We start from the raw sequence: 24,194 nt of genomic DNA on the forward strand, positions 1-24,194 counted from the left end.
TGGGTCAGTGAGGGTGGGAGGTCAGTCAGTGAGGGTGTGGGTCAGTGTGGGTGGGGGCCAGTCAGTGAGGGTGGGAAGTCAGTCAGTGAGGGTGTGGGTCAGTGAGGGTGGGGTCAGTCAGTGAGGGTGTGGGTCAGTGAGAGTGTGGGTTGGTGAGGGTGAGGTCAGTCAGTGAGAGTGGGAGTTCAGTCGTTGAGGGTGTGGGTCAGTGAGGGTGTGGGTCAGTGAGGGTGGGGTCAGTCAGTGAGGGTGGGGTCAGACAGTGAGAGTGTGGTTTGGTCAGAATAGGGTCAGTCAGTGAGGGTGTGGGTCAGTGAGGGTGGGGGCCTGTCAGTGAGCGTGTGGGTCAGTGAGAGTGGGGTCAGTCAGTGAGGGTGTGGGTCAGTGAGGGTGTGGGTCAGTTAGGGTGTGGGTCAGTGAGGGTGGGGGCCAGTCAGTGAGGGTGTGGGTCAGTGAGGGTGAGGTCAGTCAGTGAGGGTGTGGGTTAGTGAGGGTGTGGGTCAGTGAGGGTTTGGGTCAGTGAGGGTGGGGTCAGTCAGTGAGGGTGTGGGTCAGTGAGGGTGGGAGGTCAGTCAGTGAGGGTGTGGGTCAGTGAGGGTGGGGGCCAGTCAGTGAGGGTGTGGGTCAGTGAGGGTGAGGTCAGTCAGTGAGGGTGTGGGTTAGTGAGGGTGTGGGTCAGTGAGGGTTTGGGTCAGTGAGGGTGGGGTCAGTCAGTGAGGGTGTGGGTCAGTGAGGGTGGGAGGTCAGTCAGTGAGGGTGTGGGTCAGTGAGGGTGGGGGCCAGTCAGTGAGGGTTTGGGTTGGTGAGGGTGGGGGCCAGTCAGTGAGGGTGGGGTCAGTCAGTGAGGGTGTGGGTCAGTGAGGTTGGGAGGTCAGTCAGTGAGGGTGTGGGTCAGTGAGGGTGGGGTCAGTCAGTGAGGGTGGGGTCAGTGAGGGTGTGAGTCAGTGAGGGTGGGGTCAGTCAGTGAGGGTGTGGGTCAGTGAGAGTGTAGGTTGGTGAGGGTGAGGTCAGTCAGTGAGAGTGGGGGTTCAGTCATTGAGGGTGTGGGTTGGTAAGGGTGGGGGCCAGTCAGTGAGGGTGTGAGTCAGTGAGGGTGGGGTCAGTCAGTGAGGGTGGGAGGTCAGTCAGTGAGGGTGTGGGTCAGTGAGGGTAGGGGCCAGTCAGTGAGGGTGGGGTCAGTCAGTGAGGGTGGGGTCAGTGAGGGTGTGGGTCAGTGAGGGTGGGGTCAGTCAGTGAGGGTGTGGGTTAGTGAGAGTGTGGGTTGTTGAGGGTGAGGTAGGTCAGTGAGAGTGGGGGTTCAGTCGTTGAGGGTGTGTGTTGGTGAGGGTGGGGGTCAGTCAGTTAGGGTGTGGGTCAGTGAGAGTGGGGGGTCAGTTGGTGAGGGTGTGGGTCAGTGGGGTGGGGTCAGTCAGTGAAAGTGGGTGTCAGTCAGGGTGTGGGTCGGTGAGAGTGGGGGGGTCAGTCGGTGAGGGTGTGGGTCGGTGGGGTGGGGTCAGTCAGTGAAAGTGGGTGTCAGTCAGGGCGTGGGTTGGTGAGGGTGGGGTCAGTTGGTGAGGGTGGGAGTCAGAGAGGGATGGTGTGGCTCTGGAAAGGAGGGGTGGGTCAAACAAGATCTAACCCATTTGTCCTTGTTGATGGAGAGCTGTCAAAGGGTGTGAGCACTGACAGGTTGGATACAAGAGGCATGACATCTTGTGAAGCAGGATGAGGAGAGGTATGGAAAGTGTATCCAGGAAACAGTGCAAACAATCACGAGCTGTACCTTGGGATCATTCTGATTAATAACAACAGCCAGCACCAGCGCGTCCCCAGAGAAGGCAGACAGCAGAGCTCCTCTCAACTTCACCGGCTGACAGGCTGGGCTCAGGACCCCCAGAGCCTGGACCTCTGTTGTCCATTGTGCACAGAATGGCACAGCACTGAAAGGTAAGTGTCAGAAGTGAGTCCTGACGTCACACACTCAAATATACTCTACGTACGCCATACACACATGTATACGCATTCCATACAGACATAAACTCACACTCAAATGCACTCTACATACACACTTACACATGAATTAACACATGAACATTAACAATCAAGCTTACTTAAGCTAACATGCATATATTAGCACAGACAGATGTACAGTACATATATACTTATGAAAACGAAGACTCAGTTTAACATCATATTAATGTAATGAAATTCCTCGCTCGTACGAAGCTCACAGAGTAATCCGTGTACATGGAAATAATAAACGCACAAAACTGATCAAGATTCATTTATTTATCAAGTTTACATGGAAAGATAGACCCAGCTGGTGGCGTAGTGACATCAGTGCCAGACTTCAGAATGAAAGGTCCCAGATTCGAATCCAGCCAGCTCCCCTGCACGCTTTCCATCCTTGCTGGGTTACGAGGTGGTGATCTCTTTGGAAACTCACCTGGCAGAAGGCAATGGCACTGCCATAACTTGCCTCATACACAGTTCTCCACTGCATCAGAGAGGCGTGGAGGGAAATCGTCCGCTAACCGGAGAAACTCCAGATGCGACGTACCTTTCCTTTCCTACATGGAAAGATACAGTGAAATACAAAGCAAAGAGCTTGGACCAGCAGCCAATGCTGATATCGGAAGATCCACTGCCAGAGAATAAAAGGCCGCAGCGGGTTGCAGTAGCAAAAAAGAGCTTTGCCCAGCAACCAGTCCGCGTTTGGGATTGATTAGTAAGAGCAAATTAAAGGAAGGCAGGGGTAAGCACAGCAGCCATCGTCTGGGTGGACAGAGTCAGAGTGGTGATCTTCAAGACTTCAGCAAAGAGAAGCTTCAGTCAGAGAAAGCAAAGGAAAGATAAACTCAGGTTTTTTTTTCCTTCTCTTCTTTATATCTGCTCAGCTAGGGCAGTAGAGATGCCAGGCAGGACAGTGAAATTCTCCTTTTGCGGGATGTGGGAAGGCAAGGAGATCTCCAGTAACCCGGATGACTACAGCTGCGAGTTGTGCATCCACCTGTAGCTTCTAACAATCCATGATAAGGAGTTGGTGCTGGAACCAGATGAACACCAGATCATTTAGGATGCTGAGGGGTAATGGATAGGACATGTAGAGAGGTAGTTACATCCAAGGTGCAGGACACAGGAAACTGGATGACAGCTAGGAAGGGGAAAGAGGTTAAGGAGTACCCGGTGGCATAAGAACATAAGAAACTGGAGCGGGAGTAGACCATCTGGCCTGTCGAACCTGCTCTGCCATTCAGAAAGATGATGGCTGATCCACCTACTTGCCTTTTTCCCATAAACCTTTAATTCCCCTACTATGCAAAAATCTATCCAACCTTATATTAAGTATATTTACTGAGGTAGCCACCACTGCTTCATTAGGCAGAGAATTCCACAGATTCACCATTTTCTGGGAAAAGCAGTTCCCCCTCATCTCTGTCCTAAATCTACTCCCTCGAATCTTGAGGCTATGTCCCCTAGTTCTAGTAGGAAACAACTTTCCTGCCTTTATCTTACCTATCCCTTTCATAATTTCATATGTTTCTATAAAACCTTCTCTCATCCTTCTGAATTTCAGCAAGTACAGTCCCAGGCGATACAATCTCTCCTCATAGTCTAACCCCCTCATCTCTGGAATCAACCTGGTGAACCTCTTTTGTACTGCTTCCAAAGCCAGTTTATCCCTCCTCAAGTAAGGAAACCAGAACTGCACACAGTACTCCAGGTGCAGCTTCACTACTACCCTGTACAGTTGCAGCATAACCTCCCTGCTCTTAAATTCAATCCCTCTAGCAATGAAGGTCAAAATCCCATTTTCCTTCTTGATAGACTGCTGCATCTGCAAACCAACCTTTTGTGGTTCATCCACAACCACTCCCAACTCTCTCTGCACAGCACAGTGCTGCAACTTTTTACCATTTAAATAATAATCTGCGCTTCCATTTTTCCTTCCAAAGTGGGTGACCTCGCATTTACCAACATTGTACTCTATCTGCCAGACCCTTGCCCACTCACTTAAACTCTCTATATCTCTCTGCAGACTCTCCGTATCTTCTGCACAATTTGATTTTCCACTCAACTTAGTATCATCAGCAAACTTAGATACACTACACTCAGTCCCTTCTTCCAGATTACTAATGTATATTGTGAACAGTTGCAGGCCCAGCTCTGACCCCTGCAGCACACCGCTCACCACTGATTGCCAACCAGAGTAACACCCATGTATTCCAACTCTCTGCTTTCTATTGTTAACCAATCCTCTATTCATGCTAATAAATCACCCCCAACTCTGCATCATTATCTTATGGATAAGTCTTTTAAGCGGCACCTTATTTAAAACCTTCTTGAAATCCAAGTAAATTATTTCCATCTGTTCCCCTCTATCCACTGTGCTCGCTATATCCTCAAAAAACTCCAGTAAATTTGTCAAGCAGGACCTGCCTTTGCTGAATCCATGCTCTGCCTGATGGATCCATTTCTTTCCAGGTGCCTTGCTATTTCTTCTTTAATGATAGTTTCAAGCATTTTCCCAACTACAGATGTTAAACTAACTGGCCTATAGTTACCTGCCTTTTACCTACATCGTTTTTTGAACAGTGGCATGACATTCGCCATCTTCCAATCCATCAGAGCCCTTACTATAACTTCTGCCATTTCTTCCAGTACCCTGGGATGCATTCCTTCAGGACCAGGGGACTTACATACCTTCAGGCCCACAAGTTTGCCCAGCACTACCTCTTTAGTGATAACTATTGTATTGAGGTCCTCAACTCCCATTGCATCCATAACATCTCTCTTTGGCATGTTAGATGTGTCCTCCACCGTGAAAATTGACACAAAATAGTCATTCAAAGCCTCTGCCATTTCCTTATTACCCAACATCAATTCTCCCTTCTCGACCTCAATGGACCTATGTTCACTTTAGCCAACCTTTTCTACTTTATATAATTATAAAAACTTTTACTATCCATTTTTATATTTTGTGCTGGTTGATTTTCATAATCTAGCTTCCCTTTTCTAGCCAAATCCTCCCTCATCCCTTTGTATGTTCCATTGTTTAGGAATAATACACTGGTTTTAGATTGAACTAGTGCACCCTCCAGTCATACTGTGATCACTCTTTCCAAGAGGATCCCTAACTATGAGATCATTAATTTTAATTGTCTCATTGCACAGGACCAGGTCTAAGATAGGGTTAAGGCTACACACCGTCCTTACACACCTGGAGAAGATGGATGCTTATGTGAGAATGCTGTTCTTGGATTACAGTTCAGCATTCAACACCATAATACCCTCTAGTCTCAACAAGAAACTCAGAGACCTCGGCCTTCACCCTGCCTTATGTAGCTGGATCTTGGACTTCCTATCAGATCGCCGGCAGGTGTTAAGAGTGGGCTCCCTCACCTTTGCCCCTCTGATCCTCAACACAGGAGCCCCTCAGGGCTGTGTCCTAAGCCCCCTCCTTTACTCTCTGAATACCCATGACTGTGTCACCACCCACAGCTCCAGTATGCTAATTAAATTTGCTGATGACACTTCACTGATTGACCTAATCTCAAGTAATAACGAGGCATCCTACAGAGAAGAGGTCATCACCCTGACACAGTGGTGTCAAGAAAACAACCTCTCCCTCAATGTCGCAAAAACAAAGGAGCTGGTTGTGGACTACAGGAGGAATGGAGACAGGCACATCAATGAATCTGGAGTTGAGAGGGTGAATATCTTTAAGTTCCTCAGCATAAACATCACCGAGGATCTCACACGGTCTGTACATACTGGCTGTGTCGTGAAAAAGTCACAACAGCACCTCTTTCACCTCAGACGGTTGAAGAAGTTTAGTATGGGACCCCAAATCCGAAGGACTTTCTATAGGGGCACAGTTGAGAGCATCCTGACTGGCTGCATCACTGCCTGGTATGGGAACAGTACTTCCCTCAATCGCAGGACTCTGCAGAGAGTGTTGTGGACAGTCCAGTGCATCTGTAGATGTGACCTTCCCACCATTCAGGATATTTACAAAGACAGGTTAAAAAGGTCCGAAGGATCACTGGGGACCGGAGTCATCCCAACCACAAACTGTTCCAGCTGCTACCATCCAGGAAACGGTACCGAGGCATAAAAGCCAGGACAGCTTCTTCCAACAGGCCATCAGAATGCTTAATTAGTGCTGACGCAACTGTATTTCTATGTTATATTGACTATCCTGTTGGACATAATATTTATTATAAATTACTATAAATTGCATATTGCACATTTAGATGAAGATGTAACGTAAAGATTTTTACTCCTCATGTATATGAAGGAAGTAAATATTAAAGTGAATTCAATTCAAGATAGCATGTTCCCTTGTACATTCAGTAACATGCTGTTCAAGAAAGCCATCACTGATGCATTCTATGAAGTCCTCCTCCTCAACCAACTTGATTCACCCAATCTATTTGCAAGCTATTTGCAAGTCCCCCACGATAACTGCTGTACCATTCCTACATGCCTCAGATAATTCTCTGTTCATCGCCTGTGCCACTCTAACGTTATTATTCGGTGGCTGATCAAAATTGAATTAAATTGACTTTATTTCTTACATTCTTCATGTACATGAGGAGTAAAAATCTTTACGTTATGTCTCCGTCTAAATGTGCAATATGTAATTTATAGTAATTTGTAATAAATAGTATGTACAGTTAGATATACAACAGAACAGTCAATATAGCTTAGAAATACAGTTGTGTCAGCATGAGTTAATCAGTCTAAGAGCCTGGTGAAAAAAGCTGTCCTGGAGCCTGTTGGTCCTGGCTTTAATGCTGCAATACTGGTTCCCAGATGGTAACGGCTGGAACAGTTCGTGGTTACATAGAACGTAGACTAGTACAGCACAGTACAGGCCCTTCAGCCCACAATATTGTGCCGACCCTTAAACCCTACCTCCCGTATAACCCCCCCCACCTTAAATTCCTCCATATACCTGTCTAGCAGTCTCTTAAATTTCACTAGTGTATCTGCCTCCACCACTGACTCAGGCAGTGCATTCCACGCACCAACCACTCTCTGAGTAAAAAAACCTTCCCCTTGAACTTCCCACCCCTTATCTCAAAGCCATGTTCTCTTGTACTGAGCAGTGGTGCCCTGGGGAAGAGGCGCTGGCTATCCACTCTATCTATTCCTCTTAATATCTTGTATACCTCTATCATGTCTCCTCTCATCCTCCTTCTTGCCAAAGAGTAAAGACCTAGCTCCCTTAATCTCTGATCATAATCCTTACTCTCTAAACCAGGCAGCATCCTGGTAAATCTCCTCTGTACCCTTTCCAATGCTTCCACATCCTTCCTATAGTGAGGCGACCAGAACTGGACACAGTACTTCAAGTGTGGCCTAACCAGAGTTTTATAGAGCTGCATCATTACCCCTCAACTCTTAAACTCTATCCCTCGACTTATGAAAGCTAACACCCCATAAGCTTTCTTAACTACCCTATCTACCTGTGGGGCAACTTCCAGGGATCTATGGACATGTACCCTGAGATCCCTCTGCTCCTCCATACTACCAAGTATCCTGCCATTTACTTTGTACTCTGCCTTGGAGTTTGTCCTTCCAAAGTGTACCACCTCACACTTCTCTGGGTTGAACTCCATCTGCCACTTCTCAGCCCACTTCTGCATCCTATCAATGTCCCTCTGCAATCTTCAACAATCCTCTATACTATCCACAACACCACCAACCTTTGTGTCGTCTGCAAACTTGCCAACCCACCCTTTTACCTCCACATCCAGGTCATTAATAAAAATCACGAAAAGTAGAGGTCCCAGAACAGATCCTTGTGGGACACGACTCGTCACAATCCTCCAATCTGAATGCACGACCCTCTACCACGACCCTCTGGTTGGGGTGACTCAGGTCTCCAATGATCCTTCGGACTCTTTTTAGACACCTTTCCTTGTAAATGTTCCGAATAGTGGGAAGTTCACATCTACAGATGCGCTGGGCTGTCCGCACCACTCTCTGCAGAATCCTGCGATTGAGGGAAGTACAGTTCCCATACCAGGCAGTGATGCAGCCAGTCAGGATGCTCTCAACTGTGCCCCTGTAGAAAGTTCTTAGGATTTGGGGGCCCATACCAAACTCCTTCAACCGTCTGAGAGTGCCTTTTTCACCACACAGCCAGTATTTTTATAGATGCACCGTAGAAAGCATTCTTCTAGGGTGCACCACAACCTGGTATGGAAGTTGTCCTGTCCAAGACCGGAAGAAGCTGCAGAAGATCGTGAACACGGCGAAGCACATCACTCAAACCAATCTTCCGTCCGTGGACTCACTTTACACCGCACGCTGTCGGAGCAGTGCTACCAGGATAATCAAGGACACGACCCACCCAGCCAACACACTTTTCGTCCCTCTTCCCTCCGGGAGAAGGCTCAGGAGCTTGAAGATTCGTACGGCCAGATTTGGGAACAGCTTCTTTCCAACTGTGATAAGACTGCTGAACGGATCCTGGCCCGGATCTGGGCCGTACCCTCCAAATACCCGGACCTGCCTCTCGGTTTTTTTGCACTACCTTACTTTCCATTTTTCTATTTTCTATTTATGATTTATAATTTAAATTTTTAATATCGACTAATTTTAACTATTTTTAATATTTAATATTTGTAATCCAGGAAGTGGGAAGCGCAGAATCAAATATCGCTGTGATGATTGTACATTCTAGTACCAATTGTTTGCCGACAATTGGTACTAGAATACTAAAGTATGAAGTATAAAGGATGTACAGACCACATGAAATCCTCGGTCTTTTCAAAGTCAATTTTAAGCCTTATCCTCTGATGGCCCTATTTGGTATTGTTACCGGACAAGATATCAAGCTGAAGACATCTGATTTACATATTTTGGCCTTTAGCTCTCTTATAGCTAGGAGGGCGCTTTTGTTTAAATAGAAAGATGTTTTTCCTCCTACTCATGCTCAATGGTTATGCGGCGTTATGTCATGCTTAGATTTAGAGAAGATTCATTTTTTCAATTTCTGAATCTCGTCAAGACTTTCAAACATTGTGGGGACCTTTTCTGAATTATTTTCAAAACCTTCAATTCATTGTTTAAATTCAGATGTTGGCTATCATTATTTTTTATTATATGAGAAGGTATTTTACCTTTTTTATTCTTAATGAACAGCTTCGGTCTTCGTAGGGGTTAGATTCTTTTTTTTTGTAATAAATTAACTATTGATTAACTTACATGAATATGGGGTAATGAGATTGTTATTATGAATAGATATAATGTAATTGGTAGTTTTTTAAAATCTTTTTTGACCTTTTATATATATACTTTCTTGTACTCTGTATTCTTCTATGTAGAAACTAATAAAAATATTGGAAAAAGAAATCCTCGGTGATGTGTATTTAAAGCTGTTCACCTTTTCAACCCCAGATCCATTGATGTCAATAGGGGTTAGCCTGTCTCTATTCCTTCTGTAGTCCACAACCAGCTCCTTTGTTTTTGCGACATTTAGGGAGAGGTTGTTTTCTTGACACCACTGTGTCAGGCAACTCCCACTAGTGATTTTTTTCCCTTTACTATTCCTAATGTAACCCTCAGGTCCAGCCGGTGGCATTAGTCTAGGGAAGATAGTCCCTGTCCCGCCAAACATGTGAAATCTGAGGTGCAAAGCCTCTTGTTTGGGTGGATGCTGTGTGATCTGTTCCCCCGTTACAAATCAGTATCATGAAATAACAGGAAGTCGACCGTATGCAATTAAACGATTTAGCTCTTTAATTCTTAATTTGGCTAAAGAGTTAGTGCAGAAAAACAAAACGAAAAGGGCCCATTTTAATGAAATGGTCTACTGTGCACGTTGGAGCTCACGGTTTCCCTTCTGTTGGTCCTCCATCCATTTCCCCGGGCTTTGTCCACTCCCAGCCCCACTCTAAGTCCACTCTGTCCTCCTGTCTATGACCTCTCCTTTCTGGCGTCCTCTCTCCTCATCTCTCTCCAAACAATAGACCCAGATCACCTCAGTCTCAGGCACACAAAAAGAAAAAACACTCCCTTCATTGGACGGTGCACATTCCAAAGCCCCTGTAATCTCTAGCCATAACACAAACAGTGCTTCTACAGAAAAAACATTACAGTAGCAGTGAAACCTTTCCCAGGGCGTTACACTAATGGATTCAACATTCTGCTCCTTAGATCTTATATCGTCTCTCACTATCGCCCTGATCTCATCCTTAATTAAGAGCGCTACCCCACCTCCCTTACCTTCCTGCCTATCCTTCCACATCACCTGATATTCTTGAATATTCAATTCCCAATCCTCTCCACCCTGCAACCTTGTCTCTGTAATGGCCACTAAATCATTTCCCTTTGTACTGCTTTGTGCCACAAGTTGGCTGATATTATTTCAAATACTACAGGCATACAGGTATATCAATTTGGATACTGTCCGGGGGGATGATCTAACAAAGTCACGGTGATCGGGTCTCTGACACTCAGTCTGCCTCTGTAACTCAGAAGGGAAGGGAGTGGAGAAGAGACACACTGTGGTAATTGGGGATTCGTTAGTTAGGGGAACCGACAGGAGGCCTGTGGGCTTGAACGGGATTCCCGGATGGTATGTTGCCTCCTGGGTGCTAGGGCCCAGGATATCTTGATCAAGTGAACAGCCAGAAGTCCACGTAGGTATCAATGACATGGGTAGGGCAAGTGACAAATTTCTGCACGGGGGTTCAGAGAGTTAGGTGCTAAGTTAAAGGGCAGAACCTCCAGGATTGTGATCTCAGGATTGCTACCTGTGTCATGTGCTAGTGATGCTATTATTAGGAAGATTATACAGCTTAATACATGGCTGAGCATGTAGGAGGGAGGGCATAAGATTTCTGGATCATTGGGCTCTCTTCCAGACAAGGTAGGACATGTACAGAAGGGACTGGAGGAGGACCAATATCCTAACAGGAAGGTTTGTTAATGCTGGCTGGTTAGACCTCAGACAAAGTTGGAAATCAAAAGGTTTGGCATGGTGTGACTAGTGTCCTGAGCTGCCTATATTTCATGTAATAAGTATCATAGGAAAGGTGGTTAATGGCGCTGAAGGTTAAATTGCTGGTTTACAGAGGCCACGTGTAGTAAGGAGAGGCTGTTGATCGGGAAAAATTGCAATCAACAGGATGAGTTGCAATGAAAAAGGCTGACAAAATCAAAAAGGTTGAATACAAGACTGAAAGTGTTGTATTTGAATGCTGGCAGTATACGGAATAAGGTAGATGAACTTGCAGCACATTTGCAGATTGGCAGGTATGATGTTGAAGGCATCACTGAATCATGGCTGAAAGATTATAGCTGGGAGCTTAATGTCCAAGGATACACATTGTATTGAAAGGACAGGCAGGATGGCGGAAGGAGCGGCGTTGCTCTGTCGGTAAAAAGTGAAATCAAATTATTAGAAAGAGGCAACATAGGGTCGGAAGGTGTTGAATCTTTGTGGATAGAGCTAAGAAACTGCAAGGGAAAGAAGACCTTGATGAGAGTTGTATACAGAACCCCAAACAGTAGCAAAGATGCGGCCTACAAATTACAACGGGAGATAGAAAATACATGCCGAAAGGTCAATCTTACAATAGTCATGGGGGACTTCAACATGCCAGTAGATTGGGAAAATCAGGTGGTGGAAGATTCCAAGAAAGCAAATTTCTGGAGTGCCTATGAGATGGTATTTTTAGAGCAGCACATGGTTGAGCCCACTAGAGGATCAGCTATTCTGGATTCAGTGTTGTTCAATGAACCACAATTGATTAGAGAGCTTAAGGTAAAGGAACCTTTAGGGGCTAGTGATCATATGATCAAATTCACCTTGAAATTTGAGAAGGCGAAGCTAAAATCAGATGTATCAGTATTAGAGTGGAGTAAAGGGAATTACAGTGGCATGAGAGAGGAGTTGACCAGAATTGTTTGGAATGGAACACTGGCAGGGATGATGGCAGAGCAGCAATGGCTGGAATTTCTGGAAGCAATTTGGAAGGTACAGGATATATACATCCCAAAGAGGTAAAAGTTTTTTTTGCGTGTGTGTGCGTGCATGTGCATCTGCATGCATGCGTGATGTTGGCGGGACGATGTCTTTTTCATGCGTGGAGCGAGAGAGAGCAAGACTGTGTGGCGTGCCACTCCTCACACAGATATTTCGCAGTATTTTTTCCCTTTTATTTTACAAAGCCGAGTTGCGATCTCAACACTCAACCCGGAAAGCGTACTCGGGAGTGGCCCGACTGGGTTCGAACCCAGGAACCTCTGTTCCAGAGTCCGGTGCTGAAGTCATTGTGCCACCAGCCGGCCCAGGTGAAAGTATTCTAAAGGAAAGATGACAGAATTGTGGCAAACAAGAGAAGTCAAAGAAAACATAAAAGCCAAACAGAGGGCATATAATAGAGCAAAAATTAGTGAGAAATTAGAGAATTGGGAAGCTTTTAAAAACCAATAGAAGGCAACGAAAAAGTCATTAAGAAGGTAAAGATGGAATACAAAAGTAAGCTAGCCAAGAATATTAAAGAGGATACAAAAAGTTTCTTCAGATCCATAAAAGAGAGGTGAGAGCAGATATCACACTGCTGGAAAATGATGCTGAAGAGGTAGTAATCGAGGACAACAAAACAGCAGATGAACTAAATAAGTATTTTGCATCTGTCCTCTCTTGGAGACATAGTAGTAGTTCACTTGGAGGCACATGATAAAATAGGCTGTAGTCAGCATGGTTTCCTCAAGGGAAAATCTTGCCTGTTAGAATTCTTTTGAAAAATAACAATCAGGATAGTCAAAGGTTGATGTTGTGCCCTTGGATTTTCAGATGGACTTTGACCAGGTGCTACACATGAGCCTGCTTAAGGAGCTACGAGCCCATGGTATTATAGGAAAGATTCTAGCATGGACAAAGCAGTGGCTTATTGGCTGGAAGCAAACAGTGGGAATAAAGGGAGCCTTTTCTTGCTAGCTGACGGTGACTAGTGGTGTTCCACAGGGGTCTATGTTGGGACAGATTCTTTTTACATTATATCTCAATGATTTGGATGCTGGAATTGATGGCTTTGTTTCAAAGTTTGCCAATGATATGAAGATAGGTACGAGGCAGGTAGCTTCGAGGAAGTAGAGAGGCTACAGAGCACTAAAGGCTGATTTATACTTCTGTGTAGTAGCCTACGCCGTAGCCTACGCAAGTGGCCTGCGCCATTGTGAGCATGTATACTGGTGTGTTGGTTTGTCTGCGTCGCTCTGCAATTCACTGCCAAAACACTAGTTGGCGGTGGGGTTTCTATGCCACTGTGGTGACTTTCTTCGTATTGAAACTCAACACGAAGAAACTCAAACTTCAAACAATGGCGACTGAAACTGAAGGAGGGTGAATTTTCTGTGCTTGTCCGGCCACTGAGAGACATGGACGAGGAAATGCATTTCAAATATTTTCCGATGTCAGCAGGTAGATTTGACGATTTGGTTCATCGTCTCCAGCCATTTATTTCGCATCAGTGTATGCACAGTATACTCAGAGACTGGCAATCACCATTCGAGTTTTAACTTCAGGTGGAAGTCAACAGGCTGTAGCAGCTAGCTACAAACTGGTGTCAAGCACAGGGTCCTCCATAATTTCAGAGGTCTGTAAAGCTTTATGGAAAGCATTGCAGCCAGAGCTCCTTCCCTGCCCTTCAGTCGCCCAGTGGGAAGATATTGCAGCGTAGGAGGAAATGCGATGCTACTAAACAGACCAATCACGGTTGTTGTAGTCTGCGTCGCCGCGACGCATAGTTACATTTTTGAGGAGGTGTGCGTCAGGCTACGGCGTAGGGTACGCGTACCTACGGCATAGACTTCACGCAGAAGTATACATTGGCCTTCAGACAGATTGGGAGATTGGGCAAAGAACTGGTAGATGGAATGCAGTATCGGGAAGTGTGTGGTCATACACTTTGATAGAAGAAATGAAAGGGTAAGACTATTTTCTAAATGGTGAGATTACACAAAAAACTGAGGTGCAAAGGGACTTCAGGAAGGGTAAGACGAAGGAACACATACCAATCCTCATAGAAGGATCAGAAGTGGAGAGAGTGAGCAGTTTCAAGTTCCTGGGTGTCAAGATCTCTGAAGTTCTAACCTGGTCCCAACATATCGATGCAGCTATAAGGAAGACAACAGAGTGACTATACTTCATTAGGAGTTTGAAGAGATATGGTACATCAACAAAAACACCCAAAAACCTCTATAGTTGTACCGTGGAGAGAATTCTGACAGGCTGCATCACTGACTGGAATGGAGGAGCTATTGCACAGGTCTGAAAAAAGCTGCAGAGGGTTGTAAATTTAGTCAGCTCCATCCTGGGTACTAGCCTACAAAGTACCCAGGACATCTTCAGGGAGCAGTGTCTCAGAAAGGCAGTGTCCATTATTAAGGACCCAAAGCACCCAGAGCCTGCCCTTTTCTCACTGTTACCATCAGGTCATCAGGTAGGAGGTACAGAAGCCTGAAGGCACACACTCAGTGATTCAGGAACAACTTCCTTCCCCTCTGCCATCCGTTTCCTAAATGGACATTGAACCCTTGTACACTACCTCACTTTTTTAATATATATATTATTTCTGTTTTTGCACAATTTTTAATCTATTCGATATACATACACTGTAATTGATTTACTTGTTTATTTATTTATGTTTTTTTTTCTTCTTCTTCTACATTATGTATTGCATTGAAATGCTGCTGTTAAGTTAACAAATTTCACGACACATGACGTCGATAATAAACCTGATTCTGATTTTGGAGTCCTTGTACAGGAATCTGTAAAGGTTAATTTACAGGTTGTCTGTGGTGAGGAGAGAAAATGCAATGACAGCATTCACTTCAAGAGGCCTGGAATATAAAAGCAAGGATGTAATGTTGAAACTTTATAAAGCACTGGTGAGGCATCACTTGGAGTACTGTGAGCAGGTTTCTGCCATTTACATTAAACTGGGGAGGGTTCAAAGGAGATTCATGAAAATCATTCCAGGAATGAATAGCTTGACATACAAAGAGCATTTGATGACTCTGGGCCTGTATTCACTAGAATTCAGAAGAATGAGGGGTGACCTCATTGAAACCTATCAAATTGTGAAAGGCCTTGATAAGAGTGGAGGCCAAGTCTTTACGTATATATAAAGCAGAGGTTGATAGATTGTTGATTGGTCAGGAAAGGGATATGGGGGGAAGGCAGGAGATTGGGGCTGAGAGGAAAATTGGATCAGCCATGAAGAAATGACACAGCAGACTCGATGGGCCAAATGGCCTAACTCTGCTCCTATATATTACGGTCTTATGGTCTAAATAAACTGTTTACATTAACAACCAACACAAACCAAGAATGAGCTTGGGGCAGCTTGCAAGTGTGGCCAACGGTACAAGGATCACTCTGTCATCTGAGGTCGTCCAAATAAAGTTGATCGACTGATAACAGTGATCCAGTGAAACGACAATGCAGGGACAAGATCCAGACACAACTCTCCACCAACAACACACGCAGCTTATGGCAAAGTCTGCACACCATCGCAGACTTCGAAGCTAAACGCAGTGGTGCTGCAGACATCGCTGCTTCTCTCCCAGATGAGATCTTTTTTACACTCAGTTGGATGTGGCCAACAATGAGCTGAGGAGAGCTGCCAAAGCGACCTGCACCTTGGCCATCTCTGAGGCTGAAGTACACCGGTGTTTCCAACAAGTGGACAGCCACAGGCTGCGGGACCGGTCGGCATCCCGGAGTGGGTGCTCAGGATGTGCGCAGCACAACTGGCTGGTGTGTTTACAGACATTTTTAATCACTCCCCTTCCCCTTCAGAATCAGGTTTATTATCACCGGCCTGTGGTGTGAAATTTTTTAACTTAGCAGCAGTTCAATGCAATACATAAGCTAGCAGAGAGAGAGAGAAAAAAAATAAATTAAATAAAACATAATCAATAAACAAGTAAATCAATTATCTATATTGAATAGATAATTTTAAAATGTGCAAAAACAGAAATACTGTATATTAAAAAAAGTGAGGTAGTGTCCAAAGCTTCAAAGTCCATTTAGGGATCACACTTTGAGGGGAAGAAGCTGTACCTGAATTGCTGAGTGTGTGCCTTCAGGCTTCTGTATCTCCTACCTGATGGTAACAGTGAGAAAAGGGCATGCCCTGGGTGCTGGAGGTCCTTAATAATGGACGCTGCCTTTCTGAGACACCGTTTCCTAAAGGTGTCCTGGGTACTTTGTAGGTTAGGGCCCAAGATGGAGCCGACTAGATTTACAACCTTCTGCAGCTTCTTTCGGTCCTGTGCAGTAGCCCCTCCATACCAGACAGTGATGCAGCCTGTCAGAATGCTCTCCACGGTACAACTATAGAAGTTTTTGAGCGTATTTGTTGACTTGCCAAATTTCTTCAAACTCCTAATAAAGTATAGCCGTAGTCTTGCCTTCTTTAAGACCACATCCCTATTGAAGCAGAGTGCCCTACTGCTTCAAAACATCCACCATTGTCCCGGTACCTAAAAAGACCAAGGTAAACTGTCTAAATGACTGGTGTCCTGTCGCACTCACCTCAATAATCAGCAAATGCTTTGAGAGGCTGGTCAAGAACTACATCTGCAGCTTGTTACCACCCACACTGGACGCCCTACAATTCACCTACCAACACAACTGATCGACAGATGACACAATAGCCACAGCTCTACATACCATGTTTACACATCTGGAGAAGAATGATGCTTATGTGAGAATGCTGGTCTTGGACTACAGTTCAGCATTCAACGCCATAATTCCCTTCAAGCATGACAATACGCGCAGAGACCTATGCCTTCACCTGCCTTTGTGTAGCTGGATCCTGGACTTCCAGTCAGATCGCGGCAGGTGGTAAGAGTGGGCTCCCTCACCTCCAACCCTCTGACTCTCAATAGAGAAGGCCCCCCCCAGAAGCCCCTTCCTTTATTCTATGTATACCCACGACTGTGTCGCCACCCATAGCTCCTATCTATCAATTAAGTTTGCAGATGATACTACATTGACTGGCTTTTTTTCAAATAATAATGAGGCAGTCTATAGAGAGGAAGTCATCACTCTGACACAGTGGTGTCAAGAAAACAACCTCTCCCTCAATATCACAAAAACAAAGGAGTTGGATATGAGTTACAGAAGGAACAGAGACAGATTCACCCCTATTGACATCAATGGATCTGGGGTTGAGAGGGTGAACAGCTTTAAGTTCCTCGGCAAACACATCACTGAGGATCTCACTTGGTCTGTACATACCGGCTGTGTGGTGAAAAAAGCACAACAGCACCTCTCTCACCTCAGACAACTGAAGAAGTTCGGCATGAGTCCCTAAATGCTAAGGACTTTGTACAGGGGCACAACTGACAGCATCCTGACTGGCTGCATCACTACCTGGTATGGGAACTGTACTTCCCTCAGTCGCAGGACTCTGCAAAGAGTGATGCAGACAGCCCAGCGCATCTGTAGATGTTAACATCCCACTGTTCAGGACATTTACAAAGACAGGTATGAAAAAAGGGCCTGAAGGATCATTGGGGACCCAATTCACCCCAACCACAAACTGTTCCAGCTGTTACCATCTGGGAATCGGTATCACAGCATAAAAGCCAGGACCGACAGCTTCTTTCACCAGGCCATTGGACTGATTAATTCACACTGACACATCTGTATTTCTAAGCTATATTGACTGTTTTGTTATATATCCTACTGTACATACTATTTATTATACATTACTATAAATTGCACATTGCACATTTAGATGGAGATGTAACATAAAGATTTTTACTCCTCATGTATGAGAAGGATGTAAGAAATAAAGTCAATTCAATTCAACAGAATAAAGTGGTATGGATGCAGAATTAACACACACACTCATACACTTGCTCACACACACACGCACACAAACAATGAAGACATCCGTACCTAACAGAGCGTTCCACTTGCTCAAACCACTTCAGTTTCAAGGTGGTCAACACCAGAGCATCACTGGAGACAAAGGCAAAGGAGCAGAAGCAGCAGTCCCCCAGTACCTAGACACAAACACAAGTACACTGATGGTCAGTGTGTTGCCGTCAGTAACATCACTGGGCTGAAATGTTAACCATGTGCCTCCCCTCACAACTACTGATCGGCTTCATCAATACTTTTCTCATTTCTCATTCATATTTCAGCCTTCCACAGTTTTTCCTTCCAAACAACCAGAAACAGCAGGGAGTTGCAACACACTGCCAAGATACCTCTGTAAAACACAGAACATAGAACAGTACAGCACATAGACAGCTCTTTCGGCCCACAATGTTGTGCGGAACCAATTAACCTTTCCCCATCTCAGAGATATGCAAAATTAAAGGACACGGGATGGGGGGAAGATTTAATATTCAGGGTTCAGAATTGTTTAATGTCATTTTCAGTGTAAAGAAAAACTAAATAATTGTTACTCTGGCTCCAAAGCAGCAAAAAAACCCACAATAATAAAAAACACAATAAATACTGTATAAATAGAAACATAGAAACATAGAAAATAGGTGCAGGTATATATATGACGCTATGCACAGCAGTGTCTGTACATAGGGTGACTGACAGAACATGGTAATGTAGAGGTGGTTGGGGGTGTGGAAGTGTGGGTTAGTGGGCTGAGGTGTTGAACAGCCTTACAGCTTGGGGAACAGTAAAGCAAAAAGAGGGACATGAGAGAGACCGTTCTCATGCAGAGTGCTGAGAGCCTGGAACCCACCGCTGGAGAAAGTGGTGGAGGCAGAGTCACTGGAGCTCTTAGGAGGTGCCTGACAAGCATTTGAATCACCTGGGTATAGAGGCTATAGGTAAAGTACCTGAAGATGGGGTTAATACAGCTGGGTGATCACCAGTCCATGTGGACATGGATGGGCCAAAATCCTTGTTTCTCTGCTGTGCAACTCTATGATTGAAAATACCTCCCAGCCTGTTCCCACCATTCATTCTGTAGCATCACTTCCCTGTGGCTGGAAGAGTGCCTTTTGCTTCTTTCAAATTGTATCTGTGAGGCCAGCCAATGGCGGCTGTAATCAGCTTCATCTCACCAACAGAGGGCACAGTTCTGGAACTGATACCATCAATGTGAGCATAGTGTTACTCAATGAAACCTGGCGGCATCCCTCTGTGACTAACCATTAAACACCTTTAGATTCAAGTGATGGGTGACCCACAGCTTTGCTTTACAACTACTAAAACACAGTACAGCACAGGAACAGGCCCTTTGGCCCACAGTGTTGTTCTGAACTAATTAAGCTGATGATTTCTAATTTAACTAATCCCTTCTGCCTGTACATGGTCCATAATCCCTCCATTCCCTTAAGGGAAAGTCTTGCCGCACAAATCTGTTGGGAGATCTTTGAAGAAATAACAAGCAGGATAGATAAAGAATCAGTAGATATTGTGTACTTGTATCTTCAGAAGGCCTTTGACAAGGTGCCACACAAGGCTGCTTAACAGGTTAACATCTCATGGTATTACAGGAAAAATGGACAGAGCATTCACTGATTTGAGGGAGGCAAAGAGTGGGAATAAAGAGAGCCATTTCTGGTTGGCTGCTGGTGATTTGTGGTGTTCCACAGGTGTCTTTGTTGGGACCAATTCTTTTTACATTATATGCCAATGATGTGGATGATGGAATTGATGGCTTTGTTGCAAAGTTTGCAGGCGATATGAAGATAGGTGGAGGGGCAGGTAGTTTTGAGGAAATAGAGAGGCTACAGAAAGACAGAAGATTTCGGGAGCTGTAGGGTCAGGCACTTCGGTGGAAGGAATAAAAGTATAGACATTTTCTAAGTGGAGAGAAAATTCAAAAATCTGAGGTGCAAAGAAATTAAGAAGTCCTCGTGCAGGATTCCTCAAAGATTAAATTGCAGGTTGAGTCGGTGGTGAGGAAGGCAAATGCAATGCTAGCATTCATTTTGGGAGGATTAGAATATAAAAGCAAAAATGTAATATGAAAGCTTTACAAGGCACTGGAGAGGCCCCACTTGGAGTACTATGAGCAGATTTGGGACCCTTATCTAAGAAAGGATGTGCTGACATTGGAGACGGGTCAAAGGATGTTCACAAAAATGATTCTGGGATTGAACGGCTTATCATATGAGGAGTGTTTGATGGCTCTGAGCCTGTACCCACTGGAATTCCGAAGAATGAATGGGGATCTCATTGAAATCTATTTAATGGTGAAAGGCTTTGATAAAGTGGATATGGAGAGGATGCTTCCTATGGTGGGAGAGTCTAAGTCCAGAGGACATAGCCTCGGAATAGAGGGATGTCCATTTAGATTGGAGGTGAGGAGGCAGTTCTTTACCCAGAGAATGGTGAATCTGTGGAATTTGTTGCCACAGATGGCTGTGGAGTACAAGTCATTGGGTATATTTAAGGCAGAGGTTGATAGATTTGTTTAGTTAAGCCATGAAGGGATACGGGAAGAAGGCAGGAGATTGGAGCTGAGAGGGAATTGGATCAGCCACGATGAAATGGCAGAGCAGACTTACTGGGCCAAATGCCTAATTCTGCTCCTACATATTGTGGTCTTATTCTTTGCACATTCATATTCACCAAAGATCTGATTCTATCATCGCCTTGGGCAGTGCATTCCAGGTACCCACCATTCTCTGTGTGGAAAAACTCACCTGCACATCTCCTCTGAACTTACCCTCTTTCACCTTAAATGCTTACCCTTTGGTATTAGACATTTGGACACTTAGAAAATGCGTCTGCTGTCTCCTACATCTATACCTCTCACTATTTAAAAAAACTCCTCAGTCTCTGCTACTCCAGAGAAAACACATACCCTCTAATCCAGGCACTTCCTGGTAAAGCTCCTCTACACCTTCTCCTGTACTAGGGTGACTAGAGCTGCATGCAATAGCCTAGATGCAACCTCAGCAGAGTTTTATACAGCTGCAACATACCCCCGACTCTGGAACTCACTGCCTTGACCAATAAAGGCAAGCATGTCAAATGCCTTATCGACAACCTGTTCAGCCACTTCTAGGGATTTGTGAACTAAGAATTAATTTTCCCTTGAGACTTTAGCAGATGGCTAACCCTTCTTTTCACCACCATCCACTAAATGCTCTCTTCTCACTGCTGCCATCAGGAAGGAGGTACAGGACCCTCGGGAACCACACCACCAGGTTCAGGAACAGTTATTACCCCTCAAACAACAGGCTCTTTAACCAGAGGGGATAAGTTCACTCAACTTCACTCACCCATTACTGAAGTGTTCCCACAACCTACGGACTCACTTTCAAAGACTCTTCATTTCATATTCTTGATAGTTATTGCCTATTTCTTTGTTACCTTTTTTTCTTTTTGTATTTGCAGTTTGTTGTCCTTTCCACACTGGTTGTTCGTCCATCTTGTTGGGTGTGGTCTTTCATTGATTCTATCATGTTTCTTTGTACTTACTGTGAATGTCCGCCACAAAATAAATCCCAGGGTTGTATATGGTGACATATATGTACTTGGATATTAAATTTACTTTGAACTTTGATTTCTATGACAAACAGTGGGATATGATGTGATGTAAACTGAATATTTCACTGACATGACACAACTCTAAAAACTGAATATGGATCCTGATGCCAGCCCCGATGAAGGGTCTCGACCCAAAATGTCGACTGTTTATTTCTTCCCATTGATGCCACCTGACCTGCTGAGCCCCTCCAGCATTTTGTTGTGTTAATAGACAATAGACAATATGTGCAGGAGTAGGCCATTCGGCCCTTCGAGCCAGCACTGCCACAGGACTATATCCCTTGACTCCTCTATCTTTAAGAGCTCTATCTAACTCTTCCTTGAAAGCATCCAGAGAACTGGCCTCCACTGCCTTCTGAGGCAGAGCATTCCACAGATCCACGACCCTCTGTGTGAAAAGTTTTTCCTCAACTCCGTTCTAAATGGCCTGCCCCTTATTCTTAAACTGTGGCCTCTGGTTCTGGACTCCCCCAACATCAGGAACATGTTTCCTGCCTCTAGCGCGTCCAATCCCTTAATAATCTTATATGTTTCAATCAGATCCCCTCTCATCCTTCTAAATTCCAGTGTATACAAGCCCAGTCGCTCCAATCTTTCAACATATGACATTCCCGCCATCTCTGGAATTAACCCAGTGAACCTACGCTGCACTCCCTCCATAGCAAGAATGTTGTTCCTCAAATTTGGAGACCAAAACTGCACACAATACTCCAGGTGGGGTCTCACCAGGGCCCTGTACAACTGCAGAAGGACCTCTTTGCTCCTATACTCAATTCCCTTTGTTATGAAGGCCAACACGCCATTAGCTTTCTTCACTGCCTGCTGTACCTACATGCTTGCTTTCAGTGACTGATGTACAAGGACTCCCAGATCTCGTTGTACTTCCCCTTTTCCTAACTTGACACCATTCAGATAGTAATCTGCCTTCCTGTTCTTGCCACCAAAGTGGATAACCTCACATTTATCCACATTAAACTGCCTCTGCCCACTCACCTAACCTGTCCAAGTCACCCTGCATTCTCATAATATCCTCCTCACATTTCACACTGCCACCCAGCTTTGTGCCATCTGCAAATGAACCCATGAACACTACCCTCACTATTGTTTCCCCCCTTATTTAACTATATATTTACACTTATTGTCATATTGCAATGTACAGATTGTTTTTTTATGTATTGCAATGTACTGGTGCCACAAAACAATTTCGTGGCATATGCACATGATATTAAACCTGATTCTCCTCTGTTTCTGGTTTAATCCCAGCCTCATTCGCATCACAGAACAATTCGTTTATTCACCAAAACGTCTTCCAGTTTAAAATGGGCTTCCAGTTCAAGGTAGTGCTGGAGAATCTCAGCAACTTCTGGCTGGTTCTAAATGATCAGCACCTTTAACTTCCCTGTGGACTTGGAGGCAGAACCGAGGCGAGGTGAGGCAGCAGGCCTGTCCCCAAGAGTGAGGAAGACCCGAGATTAAAGCACCAGGCCGAATTGGAAAGGTCAGATACAGATCAAATCGAGGTGGTGGGGTCCAGGTCCCAGAGCATATGAAAGCGACTGAACCCGATGTTTAGATGACCGTTTAGGCACCCGGCCAGATTGAAAAGGTCAGGGTGCCGGTGCCTGAGGTGAGTGGCAGGCCGGATCAGCTCCCTGCTCTGGTGGACAGACTCTCTTGGTGGACTTCAGTTCAGAACGTTATTTGCTTGTTTACTGTTTGCATGATTTGTTTTTTTTCTCTCAGCACATTAGGTGTTTGATGGTCTTTTTTTTAGTAGGTTCTTTTGGGTTTCTTTGTTTCATGGCTACCTGTTAGGAGATGAATCTCAAGGTTGTATAATATACACATACTTTGATAAGTGTACTTTGAACTTTGGAGTGTGGGAAGAGACCAGAACACCCGGAGAAAAGCCACATATTCCACATGGACATGAAGCATGGAACTGCAGCCAACAAGACTCTTGACAATGACAGAACTTGGATAGTATCTCACTGTCTGCTGAAGGACTAGCTGAGGGTCCCACACAAACATATCAGATACCGTCGAATATGTACCCGTTGTGATTACATGTGGCAATGGACTCACCTCATCAGTGACAAAGACCGCATGTACGGCACTCTCCTTGTCCTCTTCCTGGGGAAGTCTGGCCTGGTCACTGGGTAAGATCTGAGCCCACTGCCCATTCAGCCGGAGTCCGGGAACATCTGGCAAATCTTGCTGCTCAGTACTTTCCCAAAGAAATGCTGTGCCTGTCTGACCGAGCAGGAGAACCCGCTTCCCATTGTTCGTCACAAACAAGAACAGCTTTACAGCAGACTCTGTGAGAGTGGGAGAACAAATACAGCTCATCAACGAGGAAAGGGACACGGTAAACAACAGTAGGGTCTTGGTCAGAAATCCAGCAGCTCACATCTGTCTCCAACCCTAAACCCTGAGCAAAGATAAAACATTGAGTATTAGTGTGGAAGGAAGATAAAGCACAGTATTTGATGGCTCTGGGCCTGTATTTGATGAAGTTTTGAAGAATGAGGGGGGAACTCATTGAAACTCATAGTGAGAGGTACAGAAAGGGGTTTCTGTGGTAACAGGCGAGATTTAAGGATGGTGTGTTGCCTCCCTGGTGCCGGGATCCAGGATGTCACGGACCAATTGCAGGGAATCCTCAAGAGTGAAGGTGAACATCTGAAAGTGGTGGTAC

At 45.0% G+C, this 24,194-nt stretch overlaps 1 protein-coding gene across 3 annotated transcripts in view; it reads right to left on the reverse strand.

The window, feature by feature from the left end:
- Positions 1-24,194, reverse strand: part of cplane1 (ciliogenesis and planar polarity effector 1) — a 328,946-nt gene that overhangs the window by 276,529 nt on the left and 28,223 nt on the right. For all 3 annotated transcript variants that reach the window (XM_063049649.1, XM_063049647.1, XM_063049648.1), the window contains exons 5-7: positions 23,582-23,814; positions 17,921-18,027; positions 1,763-1,919 (exon numbers count right to left, since the gene is read on the reverse strand). In XM_063049649.1, coding sequence (XP_062905719.1) covers positions 1,763-1,919; positions 17,921-18,027; positions 23,582-23,814 — 497 coding nt within the window. The remainder of the gene's footprint in view (positions 1-1,762; positions 1,920-17,920; positions 18,028-23,581; positions 23,815-24,194) is intronic.

The sequence above is a fragment of the Mobula hypostoma genome, chromosome 5, assembly GCF_963921235.1.
Source record: "Mobula hypostoma chromosome 5, sMobHyp1.1, whole genome shotgun sequence".
Taxonomy (NCBI): Eukaryota; Metazoa; Chordata; class Chondrichthyes; order Myliobatiformes; family Myliobatidae; genus Mobula; species Mobula hypostoma.